The 17,790-nt window shown below is 39.2% G+C and overlaps 2 protein-coding genes across 3 annotated transcripts in view; one reads left to right on the forward strand and one right to left on the reverse strand.

Moving 5' to 3' along the window:
* CWC27 (CWC27 spliceosome associated cyclophilin) overlaps positions 1-1,706 on the reverse strand; it is a 193,941-nt gene extending 192,235 nt beyond the window's left edge. The window contains exon 1 of one of the 2 annotated variants that reach the window (XM_081826812.1): positions 1,469-1,706. In XM_081826812.1, coding sequence (XP_081682938.1) covers positions 1,469-1,510 — 42 coding nt within the window. In that variant the 5' untranslated portion in view covers positions 1,511-1,706. The remainder of the gene's footprint in view (positions 1-1,468) is intronic. The other variant, XM_006732516.3, reaches the window with a different exon arrangement.
* A 247-nt stretch (positions 1,707-1,953) lies between these two features.
* The window catches only part of SREK1IP1 (SREK1 interacting protein 1), a 44,694-nt gene continuing 28,857 nt past the window's right edge, over positions 1,954-17,790 (forward strand). The window contains exons 1-2 of the mRNA XM_081826815.1: positions 1,954-2,150; positions 10,815-10,862. Of these exons, the coding sequence (XP_081682941.1) occupies positions 2,138-2,150; positions 10,815-10,862 (61 nt within the window). The 5' untranslated portion in view covers positions 1,954-2,137. The remainder of the gene's footprint in view (positions 2,151-10,814; positions 10,863-17,790) is intronic.

Here is a 17,790-nt window from a genome sequence, read left to right on the forward strand (position 1 = left end):
ATGCGGTGGCTGGGTGATGGACATTGGGGAGGGTAGGTACTATGGTGAGCGCTATGAATTGTGTTAAGACTGATGAATCACAGACCAGTACCTCTGAAACAAATAATACATTATATGTTAATAAAAAAAATTTAAAAAAGAAAAGAAAAGAAAAGTCCTCTCTGCTAAGGAGACATTTGAGCAGGCCAAACAGTATACTAGAGAAAGGAACGGTAAGTGCGAAGGCCCAGCCTAGAAGGATGGGCAATGTACCCATTCACTACCAGTGTTTATTAACTGGGGGGTGACATCACCCTTAAAAAACATTTGGAAATATGAAGAGGGGTATTCTGAGTTTTCACAATGATGTGAGGTAGGGGTGAGGAGTAAGGAGAAGTTCAAACAACGAATTAAAAGAATTGCTCAGCTCAAAATACCCAGTGAAATTTTTGCTGGGGATATCAATTACAGCATTATTGGTTTTATTTTCAAATTGCCTTCATTATATTATAAAATGTCAACCAACAAAAAATTGCATAAATTATGATACAACATATGCAACAGATTTGTATCTGCAACAGAATTGTATCTGATGTAAATTTAGTTTATCCTAATTCAACTACGTAGTTTCAGCCCCACTATTTTCTCCATTATGCTGGTTCATCATCTTTCATACGTGATATAGACTAGCTCTCAGTTTAAGAATTCAGGTGATACTATATACTTACTGACTCCTCTGCCTCATACTGCACAGAAAAATCTTCGATGGGAATTGACATACCTTGACCATTAAATCAATCAGGGAATCATTCTCCCATTCTAATGTGGGAACATTTCCCATTCTCTACTTTCTCTGACAATCATCTCATGTTTTAAGACCAGCTCAAAAGAGACCTCATCCATGAAGCTTTTCTCTCCTTTCCCAGTTGCTCACTTTTTTGTAGTACCATAGCACTAGACTCCTCCTCTCCTTAAGCATGCCTACCAGACATATCACAAGGTTTTTCTTTACCTGCCTGCCTCCCCAACAAAATCGTAAGTTCTTCCAGGGCAACAACTAGACCTTATCCATCCATCTTTGTAGCCCCAGCACCTAGTACAGTGCCTGGTGCTTACCAGGCGTTCAATAAATGATTGTTGAACGAATGGAGAAAGAGTAATTTCCAAGTTGAGCAAAAAGGAAAAAAAAAAAAGTCGAAATTTAAAATGTACTTAGGTTTCTATCTAAGACCCTAAAAAACGCCTGCATGAGTTAGGCTGAAGCAAGAAATAGGACCAGACGGCTGGTAGACGGAGAAATCAGCATTTGAGGACTTTTTCAAAGTATTTGCTGAGAGGTGTCAATAGACGGTTTTCGACGCAATCCTGTTAAGAGCAAGAGTAAGGGACATGACTTCTTGTGATCTTTTCCAACCCTAAGACCCCAGAACTCCCTTAGTCGGTGAGGTATCACTTCGAGGAGCCCAGGTACCCTAGATGAGGCTCTCACCTTCCCGTTGGTGGGGGGCTCCTGGATGTAGATGTTGCTCATGCTGGTCAGTGCTCAGGACTCTGCTTCTAATTGGGAATGAGAACGGAGGGCCAATCACTAAAGCTGTCCACCTATCAGTGCACGCTTCCTTCAATCGGGTGGTCACAGAAAGCTCCAGTTTGTCAGTGTCGCCGAGACTACAACAAGCACTCTCTCTCCACCAAACTAGTTTCTCACGGACGCCGCCATGTCGCTCCTGGACCAGAGCACCGCTAATCCTGAGAAGGGGGATTCCGATGACCTCCAGGGAAGGAGAAAATATTATTAAGAACCCACAGATTAACTTAATTTGTGTTACAATTTTTAAATGCAATCTATAAATCCTGGTGTTGTTTACTTCAGTACACGTATGTGCAGGTCTCACTCACCTCCCCCCCCGAAGCATGCAGCAATGGTTTGGACCATGTGTGTTCTGTAATATGACTCCCCCGGAAACTGAATCAATGCGACTTGGTTCCGCTATCGCCGGAGGCCTTCCTGGACTGTCACCGAGGTCCCGCGGCGCCGGTGGGAGGAAGAGGCCGCCCTCGCTGTTTGTTGTCCTCGCTGCTTGTTGTCCTCGCTGCAGGCGGGAGGCGGGCTTCCTCTCGAAAGCCTACGGCTCCTGCGACCCCTCTTACCAGCGCCATGGCAGTCCCAGGTGAAGACCGACGCCAGGGCCCGTAGGTCTAGGCGAGGAAGGGAGCTGGTAGGGTAGGTTGGGGTGCGCTGGGCTCGGGAGTAGCGCCCATGGGGATTGAGGCGGGGGCGTGAAAATTAACAGGTTCGTTTGGTCTACATGAAAAAGTTTACACTCCAAAAATAATCTCTGAAGGGAAGAACGAACGACAGAAACTGTCTCCCCCACCCCAGTCGAGCTCCCGCGGCGCTGGATGGATTACAGGGAAAGTGTGTCGTGGGGGAGGAGGGTCGGGAACTGTAGGCCTAGGGGTCGAGGAGCCGAGAAAAACGGACTTCACTTCGGTATGGCTTGAAAATAAAATTCAGGTGGCAACACTTGACGGACCCAGGTAGCCAGAGGCATTGTTTGTCGTGGAAGTCGCAGGGACGAAATTGACGTCTGGGCTTCTGCTCTCTCTTCCTATTGTACGGAGTCCCTGTGTGGCGGTGGACCGGTCGCTTTCCCCCTCTGGGCCTCTTTTTGTGCATCTATAAAGGAAGATTTGCTCCTTTATGTCTGTGGTTTCTTCCAGCTCTCAGGTTCTGTGTCCAGTGGGTACCGACCTAAAAACAGTGAATCCTACGAAATAAGTGCTTCAGAGATTTCTGGTCCACAACTACCAGCTTACTTGGAAGTTCTAGTCGGGGAGGGCATCTGCTTAAACCAGGTTTGCTGCCATGTCTTCTGAAGAACCCTGGTTGTAGGAGTTATTTTGAGAATTATATCCCTATGACCCACCCCCAAACCCACAGCTTGGAGATTCACTGTGCTGTTTAGTATATGAAAGACTAAGAAGTGCTATGGTTCAGAAGCCCTAACTTTGTTTTAACCTACCCTTCCCAGTATTGTTTAACCATGTTTGTACCGTGGCAGCCTTTTCTGAACTATATTTTACGGATCACTGTTATAGGGATATTGCGCTTTTCTAACCACTTCAGTTTTGGGAGGAGGCGGAATTAAGAGAGAGGAGAGATACACTCATTCATACACAGAACAATCTTTACTGAAAGTGCCTACCACGTGCTAGGCAATGTGCTAGGCAGTGCGAATACAGCGGTGAACAAGACAGTTGCTCTTCACACAGAACTTAGAATTTAGCAATGGAGAGGAAGGACCAGAAAGTCAGACATGTATGGCAGGGAAAATTTGAAGCCTTCAGGAGCACATAGTAAGGGCACCTCACAGAAGACTAGAGGGGCTAGGAAGATGGACTTCCTAGAGGATGTGGCATTTAGGGTGAATCTTGAAGAATTCCAGGAGGATTGGAGTGGTGAGAGAAGAAGTTGCAGCCTGAGGGACTGGATATGTAAAGAAAGAGGAAATGTATGAGAAGAGGAAATAAAAGAAGTAAAAGATTCTCCCTATAAATGGAACTCAGAATACAAATGGGAGAGAAGTGAGAAATTAACTAGGGAGTTAATAACAGTAGCTAATATTTACTAATGTATCAGATGTGTAAGTAGCATTTACTATGTATCAGATGTGTCACAGTGTGTCAAGCATTGTATTTTATCTCATTTAACGTCAGTCCGCACTGTAAGATAAGTATTAATACTTCAGTTTTATATGAGGATACTGAGGGATAAACAAATCAAGTCGCTTGCTAATTAAGGGATAGTAAGTGACAGGTCAGTGGGGCTCTTCTAGGCCCCATGCACTTATTCATCTTGCTATGTTATAGTATAATTTACAAGGTAGTTTCCACCTCTTAAAGGACCTTGTAAGCCATGACAGTTTGGATATTTTCCCAAGGACTATAGAAAGCCATTTAAGAGTTTTAAGAGATTCATATTTTGGAAGGATCATTCTGGCTGTACAGTAGATTGGAAGGGAGCTAGTTTGGAGACAAGGTCACCAATTAGGAGTAAATTCTGGTAAGTTATGATGCTTCAGGTATGGTATCAGGAAAGGAGAGAAGTACATGGATTGGAGATACGTTTTTGATGGTAGACTCACTAGGAATCAGTGATTGATCCAGTGTAGGTGGGTAAGACAGGAGGTGGGGTTTCACTGTTACCGGATTGGGTGGGGCCATTTACTAGCATAGGCAATACCTGAGAAGGAGCAGGTTTTAGGGGGATGATGAGAATTTCAGTTTGGGGTTTGTGTTGAGGTATAGTCAGACATATGAATGGAAATATCTAATAGGTAGTAAGAGAAAATTTGTAGCTTAGGAAAGAAGCCAGAGTCAAAGACCACAATTTGAGTCATCCGCAGATGTAATAGGAGTTAAGACCATGGTAGTGGCTGCCTGTGCTCAGGTGGAGTGTGTAGGGTGTGAAGGAAGGGTCTGTGGCTGCAGCCTGGAGCTTAACAACCTGTAAAGAGCTAGCAGAGGAAGGCCGGTCTGCACAGTAGATTGCCTAGGCGTCCTGAGCCTTCACATCAGCCCTGATGATCCTTGTATTGCACTACTACATCTAGAATTGAGTTGCTGTCACTGTTGGTTTTATTACTTGAGCAAGCGTTTTGAGCACCTACACGGTATAGACACTCTAGGAGACACAACATCCCATCTTGTGTTCTCATGAAACTTAAGTATAGTAATAAAAATGGGGTGCTTAAGAAAGAAGAAAAAAAAGTGATTTTTTAAAAGTCCTCATTGGAATTGCCTTAAACTTAGACAAGTGTTATAGCTGTGTTAACTTTCTTCCGATTCAAAATAATACTCCACAAAGTGTAATAATCTTAAATTGTGCCATTAAGCTAGATGGCAAGACATGGATAGACTGTTTAAGCCCAGCAAAAATTGAGATAATAGACATGACAGCACTGTAAGAGTACAATGCAAGTATCATTAGGAAATAGAGATACAGAAAATGTTGAGATAATTTCTTGCGTGATCGATCCAGGTAGTGGATTAAAGAAAAATAGGGCTCCATCAGAAACCTTTTGAGATAATTATTGAGAAGGCCAAGTATTAAGTTACGCTCTTTTATTTTTAGGTATAATGCTCACATGGATTCAGCATGGCATTTCTCGGGTGGTCTTGCTAGTGATTATTATGAGATAAGACTATAAAGTGACGAGGATGCTTTCCACAAGTGAAAATCAGCCTCTTCTGTTTTATGGTCGCCTACTTCAGCTGTTTTTCCACAGCATTATGTGTAAGCATACACCATTATGTAGGCAACACGATGAAATGTGTACTTTCTTAGGGAAATCATAGACTCTTAGTTGTTATTTTAAAAATGACGTTTAAGGGGCGCCTGGGTGGCTCAGACGGTTAAGCGTCTGCCTTCGGCACAGGTCATGATCCCAGGGTCCTGGGATGGAGCCCCACATTGGGTTCCCTGCTCAGCGGGGAGTCTGCTTTTCCCTCTCCCTCTGTTGCTCCCCCCTGTTTGTGCTCGCTCTCTTCTCCTCTCTGTCTCTCAAAATAAATAAAATCTTTAAAAATAAAAATAAAAAATAAAAATGAGATTTAAATACAGGTTTCAGTGAAGTTGGCTTTCTTTTAGAAACTACTTTGCCCATTCACAGTTGTTGACATTAGTTCTGACATTCATGTTGATGATTCACCGTTCCCCATGAAGAGTCCACCTGACGCCCAGTGGCAGTGTATGTTACTGATGTTGCTGGCACAAAAACTCTTTTTCTCTCATTCAGTAAAATCTATATAGCCAAGATAGGGAATTTTCTGTACCCAAATTAACATTACATCTGGCATATGAAAGTGAGTCGAATTTTTAAAACACATTACTGTAACATCTTAGTAATAGAAGAATTCTAAATCACAATGCATCCCATTGCTTTTCACTCCTAAACAGTACACATTTTCTTTTCTCTCTAGTCTATGCTGCACATTGCTGCTGAAATAATTTTCCTTAACTATATATCTGATCCTGTCATTCCTGGGGAAGGGGGGAGTGGGTGGTAAGGAGTTAGTTCTTGGGCCCCTATCTGTGAATTTCATATTTCTCCATCACCCAGATCAGGATTTTAAATATTTCCATCACCCTAGGAAGGTCCCTTACGCCTTTGTCATTTCCCCCTTCCTTTGCCTAAATAACCATTATTTTATTTCAATTGTCCTTTTTTTAAAATTATCCTTCTTTTATAACTATTATTCCAGTGCCTGTCCTTCCTCAGATGGGCCAGTGACACTGCAGACTAGTTTCACAGCTAGTAACTGGGAGCTGCAAACGTTACTGATTCCCAAGTGCGGGAGTATTTTCTTAAGTCTCTAACCTCAAAGTAACAAGCATTTGTTGAGGACATATAGCAAGGCTACACCATGCTAAGCAGTGCATTGTATACAGAATTGAATGGCATGTTCTGGAAGCTAGAGAAACTAGCTTTTTCTACTCCTTTAAGTTCCTGGGAGGTAAAAGGCAGCCATTTACCTGAGCCCTTCCCTGACACTCAAGTTATTTAACAGAGTTCTAGATCCAGAGTAAGCCCTTGCTAATATTTAACAAGTAAAGAGATAAAGACCTCTGCAATTTATTCCTAAAACCATCAGTTAATAAAATTTTATTATAAATCTGTAACGTAGCTTCTCTGAAGAATTTACAAGTGCAGTTACTGCCTTTGTTAAAGAATCTTGCACAGCAGCAACTCTTCTTTATGTTGGGTTGTTTGAGGGAGGTTTTTAGTTTGGTTTTTGAGAAGGGAATTCATTCACATGCTTCAGATTTTAAAGCTACCAAAAGGTGTGTAGTGACATGTCTCTCACCCTTTCTACCCCTGGAGGTTCTTTTTTCAGCTAACTAGTTTATATTCTTAGAGATCTTTTTTGTATCTCTCCATCTATCTATAAATAAAATCTACATATAATTTGTATTTTATTTACATCTAATCTTTCATACGAATGGCAACATACCATAAGCACTGTTCTATACCTTGCTTTTTTTCTTTATATCTTAGAGATCATCAGATATCATTAAGTAAAGACTAACCATAATTTATGTCTAAATTATTTCCACTCTTTTACTATTATAAATGATGCTGTAGTGAATAACTTTGTATATAAGTCAATATAAGTCACTATGCATTTGTGCAAGCAAATTGAGAAGATTCATTCCCAAATGGGGAAGTGCCAGGTCAAAGTACTATGTACATTTATAGTTCTGATAGGTTTTGTCAGTTTGCTTTCCATAGGGGTGATATTGATCTACACTACTATTCAGCACTGTATGGGAGTGTGTCTGCCCCATACTCTTTTCAACCCTTTCTTTGCTATTCTGATGAGGGAAAATGTAATCTCAGTGTAGATTTTAATGTACATTTCACTTATTATGAGTAAGGATGAGCATCTCCATGTTTCAAACTTGTTTCTGTTTCTGTGAGCTTTCTGTTTAGCTCCTTTGCTGATTTTTTTTTTCCTGTTGTTTGTTGGTTTTTTTCATAATGATTTTCTGGGTTTTATATGGTAGGCATAATTGCCCTTTATTGGTGCTATGAGTTGCAAATATTGGTTCCTACATTTTCATGTGTCTTTTGAGTTTGTTTTAGCTGGTCTTTGCCATTTTTTTATGTAGGCAGTTTTATAAGTTTTTATTCAATGGTTTTAGGACTGTAGGTCATGATTACAAAGGAACATTTGGAGGGATGCAGGCTCTATTACTCTGAACAGCGTTAGCAAACTTTAAAGAGGAATGGAACAAAGAACAGCATGAGAACCTCAGATGGGGAAATGGATAACTTCTAATTGAAGTAATAAGGGCCTCTCAGTGTGGCCTTGCTATTCAGTTTGACATGGATCTTGGGTACCAGAGTTCTTGTCCCAAACAACAGAAACTGACTAGTTAATTGAAGAAGAAAATGAAAGATCTCAGGATGCTCACAGAATGTAAGCAAAGGCTAGATAACAAGGCTTGGAAAACAGACGAGACTAAGGGCATCCATAGCCAAGATGGTGCATAGCCCCAGACCTGGTTAGGAGTGCCACTCTCTGTGGCATCACTGCCACTAGAAACTGCATCTTGACAGGAGAATGAATGAAATGTCCCCACTTCATAGTGTCACTTGTCTCAGATTTATTGTATCAGAGGCATCAGATTCAACGTCCTAGGTAGAAGCATTCATTTGGCCCAGCAGTCATGAAAATTAGGACAAATGAAGCTTGAAATTTTAAGTCAACCAAAAACTAGTGAGGACATAGTTAATACGGAGTTATTTATTTAGTTCTTGTCTTATTGCCCTATCATGTAAAAGTTACAACTTTGTTAAAGAAGATGACCTACTTGGAAAAAGTTAATATTTTGTTCATTCTAAAAATATGAGATACAGTTCGTCATAAATAAGTTAATTTCTCATAAGTGCTGAGATGAGATCATGTCAGATCTGTCCATTACAACATTTTTAGTTTATTGTAGGAATGGTAATGGTGCATTTAGAATAGTTTTGTTCTGTCTCATTCAGCGTCTGTGGTTTCTATGGAAACAGACTTAACACTGACCTGGATTCTCTGAGCTTTTTTTCCAACAGGCAATTATTTCATAATGAAAGAGCCTCAGATTTTATTATTAATCCAGTGTTATACCACAATTCTGCTACAGTGCAGCATATGCATTCCTACTCTATGCAATACAAACCATAAGGTTTATGAGAAAAAATGAGATTGGGGCACAATAGTCAAAAACTTCATCAGTGATACATAAAAAATGATAGAAACCTAGTAACAGTAGCACAGTTTTGCACATGTTAATTGGTTAAAAGGCACATAAATAATATAGTAAATAGGGTACTATGCCTTGTAAAAGACCTGGAGTTTGCTGTGGAAGCAGACTTCGTAAGAATTGCAGTTTGTGAATTGTTCCAAAGTAATGGTGGGGGAAGAGGATGATGTGAAATCAGATCAGAGTTATGACACCTTATGTGGGTGGGCACTGCTCACAGCACACATGTTGAACTGAGGTCACTAGAAATATTTTGGGTTGTGTCCTTGCGTGTGTTTTGTATATTCCTATGAACCTCAGAGCAAATGGATACCACTTTCTGCATTCACCTAGTGTTTTTCATGGACAAAAGTCACATTATGTTCAAATCGTTCTCTCTTACTTACATCAATTGTATTGGAACAAATTTATGTTTTTAAAACAAGCGTTATAGAACACCTGACTGTATTTTTTACTAGAATAACTCAGTAATGTGTATTTTAAAGTAAATTTGGGATTAGGGAAAAATGACTAGTGTTTTGACTTCATAACAGTGAAGAGATAGTTTAAATTAACATTGTTTTATATTTGCGTTCCATGTACTTTAATTTATTAGTGAGTTTGGCTTATATCTCCATATGAAGAATTTAGAAGTTAGATGCCTTGCATTAAGGTAATAGAACAATTCTTTCCTGACCTTCTGGTTGCTGGAAGCCCTTATTGGAGGTGAAAATTAGTTTCAACTATATGTGTTATGCAGCCATAAAAAGGAATGATCTTCTGATATGTGCTACAGTTTGGGTGATCTTGAAAACATTATGCCAAGTAAAATAATTCAGACACGAAAGGATAAATATTGTATGATTCCACTTATATGAGATTCCTAGAACAGGTAAATTTATAGAGGCAGAAAGTAGGATGGAGAGTACCATGGGCTCGAGGGAAGGGGGACTGGGCAGTTATTGTTTAATGGGTGTAGTTAGTGTTTGGGATGATGAAAGATTTTGGAAATAGTGGTGATGGTTGTACAACCTTGTGAATGTACTTCATGCCACTGAATTCCACACTTAAAAATTGTTAAGGTGATAAATTTTATGTATATTTTCATTACAAAATCAATTTTAATTTATTTCATCTGTTATTATCTTCCAGCATTGCTTGCATGTAGCACTAATGATACAGAAATACTATAAATATTTCTAAACATCGATCAGACTGAATATGTGACTAGCAGTTTGTTTTCTCTTGTAAGAGAATCTGATTGCTGAATTCAGATGTTTCTTAGAATAGCTAGCAGTTAAAGTATTTTTCTGGATTTTCACCAATTCCTTTTAAAAAGTCAGTTTGTTTTTCTTCCAAGGGAGAGCAGAAAAACATTTGTTATCTCTAATGTTCACATATATGTATCTATAATAACTAGTATATATAGTGCATATGTGTATGCATATACGTATATAGCTAATTATTTACATTTGAGGGACAAGCTAAAATACTCTGCAATTTCTTCCTCAGTGTTCTAGAATTCCTGGAATGTTTAAGTTCTTGACTATAACACTGCATTTCTGTTAAAGAAAAATATATTCCAAAATTCTTGAAATATTGTCAAAGAAAATAATTTGAGTAAATTGGCTTTTTCAGTGATTTCTAGCATTCATAACAATTCAATGGATAGTGTTACTAATTTGGGTCAGGAATGATTTTTTTAAATTAATTAATTAATTAATTAATTTTTAAAAGATTTTATTTATTTGACAGAGAGAAAGACAGCCAGAGAGGGAACACAAGCAGGGGGAGTGGGAGAGGGAGAAGCAGGCTTCCCGCGGAGCAGGGAGCCTGATGCAGGGCTCGATCCCAGGATCCTGGAATCATGACCTGAGCCAAAGGCAGACGCCCAACGACTGAGCCACCCAGGCGCCCCAGGAATGATTTTTTTTAAAGAAAGAAATCTACAATAAGAGGTTTCTTAGCTTTTTCATGTGATGAAATTCTTATGTTTCTTCTTTTTATATGTCTCCTAAAATGTCATCCAATTTTATTTCAGGTTGCAACAAGGATAGTGTCCGAGCCGGCTGTAAAAAATGTGGCTATCGTAAGTACATTAAAAAATAATATTTCAAAGAGTGAATCATTGCCTCTTTGGGCAGTGTGATCTGGCATCCTGATTTTACTGCCCTGATTTCAGCATAGTTCTGTAACCCTGTTATTTAGCCCAGGTTTGCAGATGATTCAGAAATTGCTGTCAGCTCTGAATGGTTCCTTTCTTCCCTGCTGTAGACTCAGTGACAGGTGGCTATATATCTAGTGACTAGCAAAGCTGTCAAGTACAAGTGGAGTAGATTTAGGAGACTGGAGAAAGTATATTCCAAAAAAAAAAAAAAAAAGGACACATATGCTTAATCTTTTACTCCTTGTCTTTCTAGATACTGGATGAAGAGGGGAAAGCAATGAAAATTATTTATGAAGGGTTTTCCTGTTGACTGAGTTTAGTCCTTTTAAGGATGAAATTAGTCCTAGAATTTCTGCTCACAGGCAAAAGTTGATGTAAACAGTCATTAATCTCTATTATGATCAATGAAGTGGAATAAAAAAATAAACTTTAACATGTGCAATTATGTAGCTTAAATTTGTAATTATGTACCACAAACAAATATCATTTCTTTAGTTAAATGTAACAATTCCTGAAGTTGATAACAGCGAGAACAGTATCATTTGTTTTTGTATAAATTGGAGACCATGCACATGAGCCTGGATTATGGTTAATGCTCCATATAAAATTAATTAATTTACATAGAAGTATAGTTACATTTGATGCACAATGTTACATGAGCTTTAGATGTGCAACATAATGATTTGTTAAGTTTATACTTCAGGCTATGCTCACAAGTACTACCATCAGTCACCATATAGTGCTCTTTTATTTGACAGAGAGAGAACGGGAGAGCAGGAACACAAGGAGGGGGAATGGAAGAGGGAGAAGCAGGCTTCCCGCCAAGCAGTGAGCCCAATGTGGGGCTCAATCCCAGGCCCCTGGGATCATGACCCAAGCTGAAGGCAGACACTTAACTGACTGAGCCACCCAGGCACCCCCAGAAAAGTTATTTTTAAAAAGATAAATGTGATGTAAAAAAAAGGATGTCCTTGCAAGAACATGTGATAAGAGAGCACTCTTATCATAAATCTTCATTAAAAGGGCTCATAATGAAAGCATGCTGAGAGTACCAAGTCACATTCCTCCAAGCAAAGGCTGAAATGTGGCACAAGGGAATCTTGCTCAGTTAGCAAAAGTGAGCAATAAGCATACATAGCCTTCACTTAAATTAAAACTCCTGAAGAATATACTTTCATGCAAGAAATGGCTGCAGTGGAATCTTTTCTGTGTTTTAAACTTGTTTATATTTATTTCTGCTTTGTTTCCTTTCTTTAAATCTTTGCTAATTTCCATGTTTTGTTTCTTGATTTAAGACTTAAGAACCTGCTCACTCATGCTCTCTCTCTCTATATGCTGTTTTATTTACTTCAAAATTTAGAATGGATTTTCCAATCTGTCTATAAATACCAGTTTATCTACTTGGACTTCTTTTTCATTTTTAACTTAAGACTTGTAAGAAAATAGGGGTGCCTGGGTGGCTCAGTCGGTTAAGCATCTGCCTTCCACTTGGGTCATGATCCCAGGGTCCTGGGATCAAGCCCAGCATCAGGCTTCTTGCTCAGCAGGGAGTCTGCTTCTCCCTCTCCCCCTGCCTGCCGCTCCCTCTGCTTATTCTCTCCCTCTCTATCTCTGTCAAATAAATAAATAAAAATCTTTAAAAAAAAAAAGACTTGTAGGAAAATGATAAAAATAATTTTTTGGAAATACAGTATTTGTTGATCTAGTCTCCTTACTGCTATTTTATTTTAAACAATGATGGAAGTATCTGTAGTAATTAGAATTTTTTTTAGAGAAGCCAAGTAAGCAGATAGGTTTGGCAGTCTTTCTAAGTTTAGTTCCTTCTGCTTTATTATTTTAATCTATTATTTTAGTGATTAAGTTATTAAATAACTTCTATTCAGTAATACTTCCCTTCTGGGTTAAACTTACATCTTATACCTGTTAAAAATGAAGGTCTTTTGAATTTACATGTCTTTCTGATAGAAACTACATTTTAAAAATTACCTGTTATTTGCAGGCCAGAATTTTTGTATTGATAGTAGATGTAAGAGAAAAGTCCACAAAACTCTTTGAAATGTTTTTAATGCCTAAAAATGTGCATATTCATCATTCAGTTACAAAAGAGTATTGTCTCTCTAATGTTGTGAAGCTAATGGTTTAGGTTGTACTATTTTAAAAATTTTAATACTTGATTGAAAAAGATTTTATTGTCAGTATGTTTCAAGAGTGTTTATATTATTTTTAAAAGTTTCAAGTTAAGGATGAATGTGTTACTAAATAACAGGGATGTCACTTTTTCATGGCAATTTCCTCAACAAAATAAGAAAAATTGTTATTTCTATGATAAGTTTTTGAATTTTTTTTGGAGTTGGCAACTTCTGAATATTTAAAAGCTACAAGAACACTAAGCCTTTTTCCATGGAATAAATTTCTCAAATAATTATGATAGTTCTCAGAAAATAGACCTTTAAAAAGTTCGGTATAGTATACTCAGTGGTTGAGCATTTGATTGTAGCAGCAGGAAATAAAAACATACCTAAATACCTTTAATGTTTTATTTAACTTAAAATGCTAATCTATTGATAGATATTCATGACCTTTTCTTTGCCTGTGGGTCTGCTCATTATTGTTTCTCATAGACTTTTAAGTGCAAATATCTGAAATGCATTTCCTACATTTTATAGTTTGTTTTTTCAAAGATAAGCAAGCAGTGAAAATAATAAATCTGAGTGCAAAATCGTTTTATCATTTGTTCCCATTAGTGGTAATACTGGCCCCCTGGAAATCTGTGGCCTTTTTTTTTTTTTTAAGTTGTCCATATCTGGTTGAGGGCAACAGTAGGACATTTAGTATGTAGGGTGTAGTGATTATAAACATCCTGTGATGTGTAGGGCAATATTGGACAGTGAAGAATTGCCTGCCTCAAAATGACAGTGGCACCCCCTTTGAGAAATAGGTACTTCTTCTCATTGTTTTAGATTTTTTTTCTCTATCTTGTACAGTCTTGTTCCAGTACCTAATTTGAAAACTGCTTTTAAAAATAATTCATTTAAATCAGGTGTTTCTGAAAGTACAACTTTGTTTTATAGAAACAACTACTCTTTTTTGCCCCACGTTCATATTTTTGGACTTACATGATTTTATATAAGCAAACTTACATATAACAATAACAAATAGGTCATGAAGCAAACTATGCAGATTCAGGCCTGTATGGGGAGGGATAAAAAAGTGGAGAGCCTATATAGTCTCCCATTTCAGGAAATTTGCATGAGAAAAGTAAGGAACTGTCTTAGTCCTTTTGGACTACTATAACAAAATACCATAAGCCCAGTAGCTTATAAACAGAAATTATTGCTCATCAGAGGCTGTAAGTCCAAGCTCAGGGTGCCAGCAAGTTTTCCAGGTCATAGATTTTTCATTTTATACTCACATGGTGAAAAGGACTAGAGATCTCTCTGGAGTCTTTTTTTATAAGGCAGTAATCCCATTCATGAGGGTACCACCCTCAGAACCTAATCACCTCCCAAAGGTCCCATCAACTAATACCATCCTCTTTGGGGGTTAGAATTTCAGCATATTAATTTTGGAGGGGACACAAAGATTCAGGTCATAACAGGAACATATTCAATACAATTAACCCTTGAACAACATAGGTTTGAACTGCACAGGTTTAGTTTTAAGTCTTTTTTTTTTTTTTAATACAGTACAGCAGTAGAACAGGAACCACCACTTATCTCCCCCTCCCCACCTGCACTTAGCCACGGTAGATCCTAGTCTAATACCCATTTCTTGCTCCTCTTCTGGGAATGTGGAAAACCTCATTCCACGTGGAGTCCAGGGAAGGTAGATAACTAGGGAAGTCAAAGTACCCTTACCCTTCTCTCTAGGTCACTTGTGCCACTTGATCTTCTTTATGTGGTTCTAATGCAGTTTCTGTTCATGGAAAATGCCGTCAAGGAGTAAGCTGCCAGTTCCCATGTAATATTAGCTACCCTCTTCAGAAGATGTTCAGCACCTTGGACAGCGCCCCACCCTACTGAGGCCCAGGCTTCTGTCTGGTGCTGTCCTGCCCTTGGTGTCCTCCTGCATTCCTTGGTTGGGGGCTTGGGGGTAGGTGGGTTATTATGTGGTTCTTGGTTACTTCAGAAAGAATCCTTCCCCAAGAGCCTGTTTCTTGCACCTCCCAGTTCAAGACCTCAGTGAACTGAGTTTCCCACAGGTAGTAGGATGGAGAGTGCCAGGAGCAGGCAAGAGCCCTGGTGTTACAGCCTTCTCTGGAACTTTCCTCCACCTTTGCTTTGTTTTTTGTTTTTTGTTTTTTTTTTTTTTTAAGATTTTATTTATTTATTTGAGACAGAGAGAATGAGAGAGAGAGAGCACATGAGAGGGGGGAGGGTCAGAGGGAGAAGCAGGCTCCCTGCCGAGCAGGGAGCCCGACGCGGGACTCGATCCAGGGACTCCAGGATCATGACCCGAGCCGAAAGCAGTCGCTCAACAACTGAGCCACCCAGGCGCCCTGCTTTGTTTTTCATCATGTGGTGACTTTTATCTTACTTTTCTATCACATAAAATACAGTAGTTCAGTTTTAAGGGAGCCAGAAATTATGTGTGGATTTTTGACTGCCTGGAGTTCAGTGCTCCTAACCCCTGTGTTCAAGGGTCAACTGTAATTCCTGGAAGAGAATTTGGGATAAACGGAGGGTTTTATATTTAACATATAATGTGTTTATATAGACTGAGGGGATATAGGAGATGTTTCAGATACTGGAGACAGGAGAAGATTAAGCAATTTCATCTAAGAGTTATAACAAGGATATTTCTTAACTTTGGAGGAAGCTAGGTGAGAATAAGTACAGATATTTTCAGGTATGGAGACAGAAAGTAGAAGGAGATGCTATCTGGTAAACTTAGGAGGCAGAGTTGGCTGTTTGGAAAGGGGGCATTGAGTGGGACGGGAAATTGGTTGAACAATAATTTAAGTCAGGCATAAGTTTGGAAAAGCCACCGAGGAAAATAGGACAGACAAAAAAAAAATGAAATGCTTTGTGTCTGTGCTAGCATTCATGAATGTGTGATTGTGCTCAAGCATTGCTTGGCTGCTCAGGGATAGGCACAATCCAAAGGTTAGCTTTGAGCCAGAGTATTTGTTTTACAGTGAGGTATGATAGAAGAATAAGAATATGAATGAGTCAGAGAGGCTTATAAGAGAGTATTCAGAGAGTCAGGAATGAGAAATTTGATAGACTAGGAGAAAATGAAGGGATTGAATGAGTTAAGGTCTTAATAAGATTCCAAAACAGATCAATGCATGGGTGTAAGGGAGTGAGAAAGGTAGAAGGATAAAAGCTTAGAGTCATAGTATGATATTAGAGTTTAAAATTTCTGAGATGGAACACTTTAGGTGATGACAAGGAGCATGGTGTGGCTATGGCATCTAGAATATCAAGGAACTAAGAAAAGCCATACAACACTCTAGACTGTCCCATCGAGGCTTGTGAAGAACTCGAGTGTGAGCCTGATTCCAAAGACTTCAGTGGCTAGGCTATTATACAGTAACAGGACTGCATGGGAGAGTAGAGGACTGCTATATTGGGAAACAGTATTAAGAAGCCTGGAGGAGGGGCTCCTGGGTGGTTCAGTCGGTTAAGCATCTGCCTTCAGCTCAGGTCATGATCCCAGAGTCCTGGGATCAAGCCCCGCATAGGGCTTCCTGCTCAGCAGAGAGCCTGCTTCTCTCCCTGCCCCTCATCCCACTTGTGCTTGCTCTCTCTCTCTCTTTCTCTCTCTCTCAAGTAAATAAATAAAATCTTAAAAAACAACAACAACAACAAAAAAGAAGCCTGGAGGATACTAATAATACAGAGGTAAGCTGTAGAAAAGTGTTCCCAGGGAAGAGCCAAATAGCCTTTAAACAAGTGGTAGAGGGAGCAAACTGCAAACAGGTAGCATAATTTGTCCATTAAAGATTGCATGTTTCAGAAGCTGTCATAAAAAGATTGGGAGAGAAAGGGGTGATTATCCGTTAGGCCAGGGGACCAGAAACAATATGAAGATAAGACTTCAGGGAAGATAAATGAATACAGAAGCCTACATTTTTGGGTAGGAATCACAATGATAGGGATGTGAAGCTTGGTGGAATTAATTGTGTTTAATAATTGAAAAGTTTGTAATGTAGCCTTTATGCTCTCAGAACTGAGGACCTTAGGTAAAGCCAAAACCTGGTTTACTTAGCCCTTGTTCACATGGTCTGTATATGCCATAGCCAAGAAATAAATACATGAGCACCCTAATTATAAAACAGGAGTTCTTTTCATTCATTGACAGATCTTTATCAGCACAGTCTAAATGAAACTGTTACTTGGCACTTCGAGTTGCCCATCTAGCCACTCCTTGAATGCGGACAGGGGAGAATATACCTTTCCTTTTATTGGTACAATAAATGGTCATAACCTGACACCATGTATTAAATACCTACTTGGTGCTAGAGTCTGTACTAAGCATTTTAAAGATGCAATTAATTGGGGGCAGAGCAAGATGGCAGAGGAGTAGGAGACCTGGATTTCGTCTCCTCTCAGGAATTCAGCTGGATAGGGATCAAACCATTCTGAACACCTACAAACTCAACAGGAGATTGAAGAAAAGAAGAGCAACAACTCTCTCATCAGAAAAGCGACCACTTTCTGGAAGGTCTTTTCTGATTTGTTTAGAGTATATTTTCTGGGGACGTGGTTACTCTGCTAGCATTTTGTTCTCTCATTAATCTATTCTCCTCTGCACAAAATGACAACATGGAAAAAATCACCTCAACAAAACAAGAGGTAGTACCGACTGCCAGGGACCTACTCAATATGGACATTAGTACGATGTC

The sequence above is a fragment of the Leptonychotes weddellii genome, chromosome 7, assembly GCF_054177405.1.
Source record: "Leptonychotes weddellii isolate Sample4059 chromosome 7, ASM5417740v2, whole genome shotgun sequence".
NCBI classification, from domain to species: domain Eukaryota; kingdom Metazoa; phylum Chordata; class Mammalia; order Carnivora; family Phocidae; genus Leptonychotes; species Leptonychotes weddellii.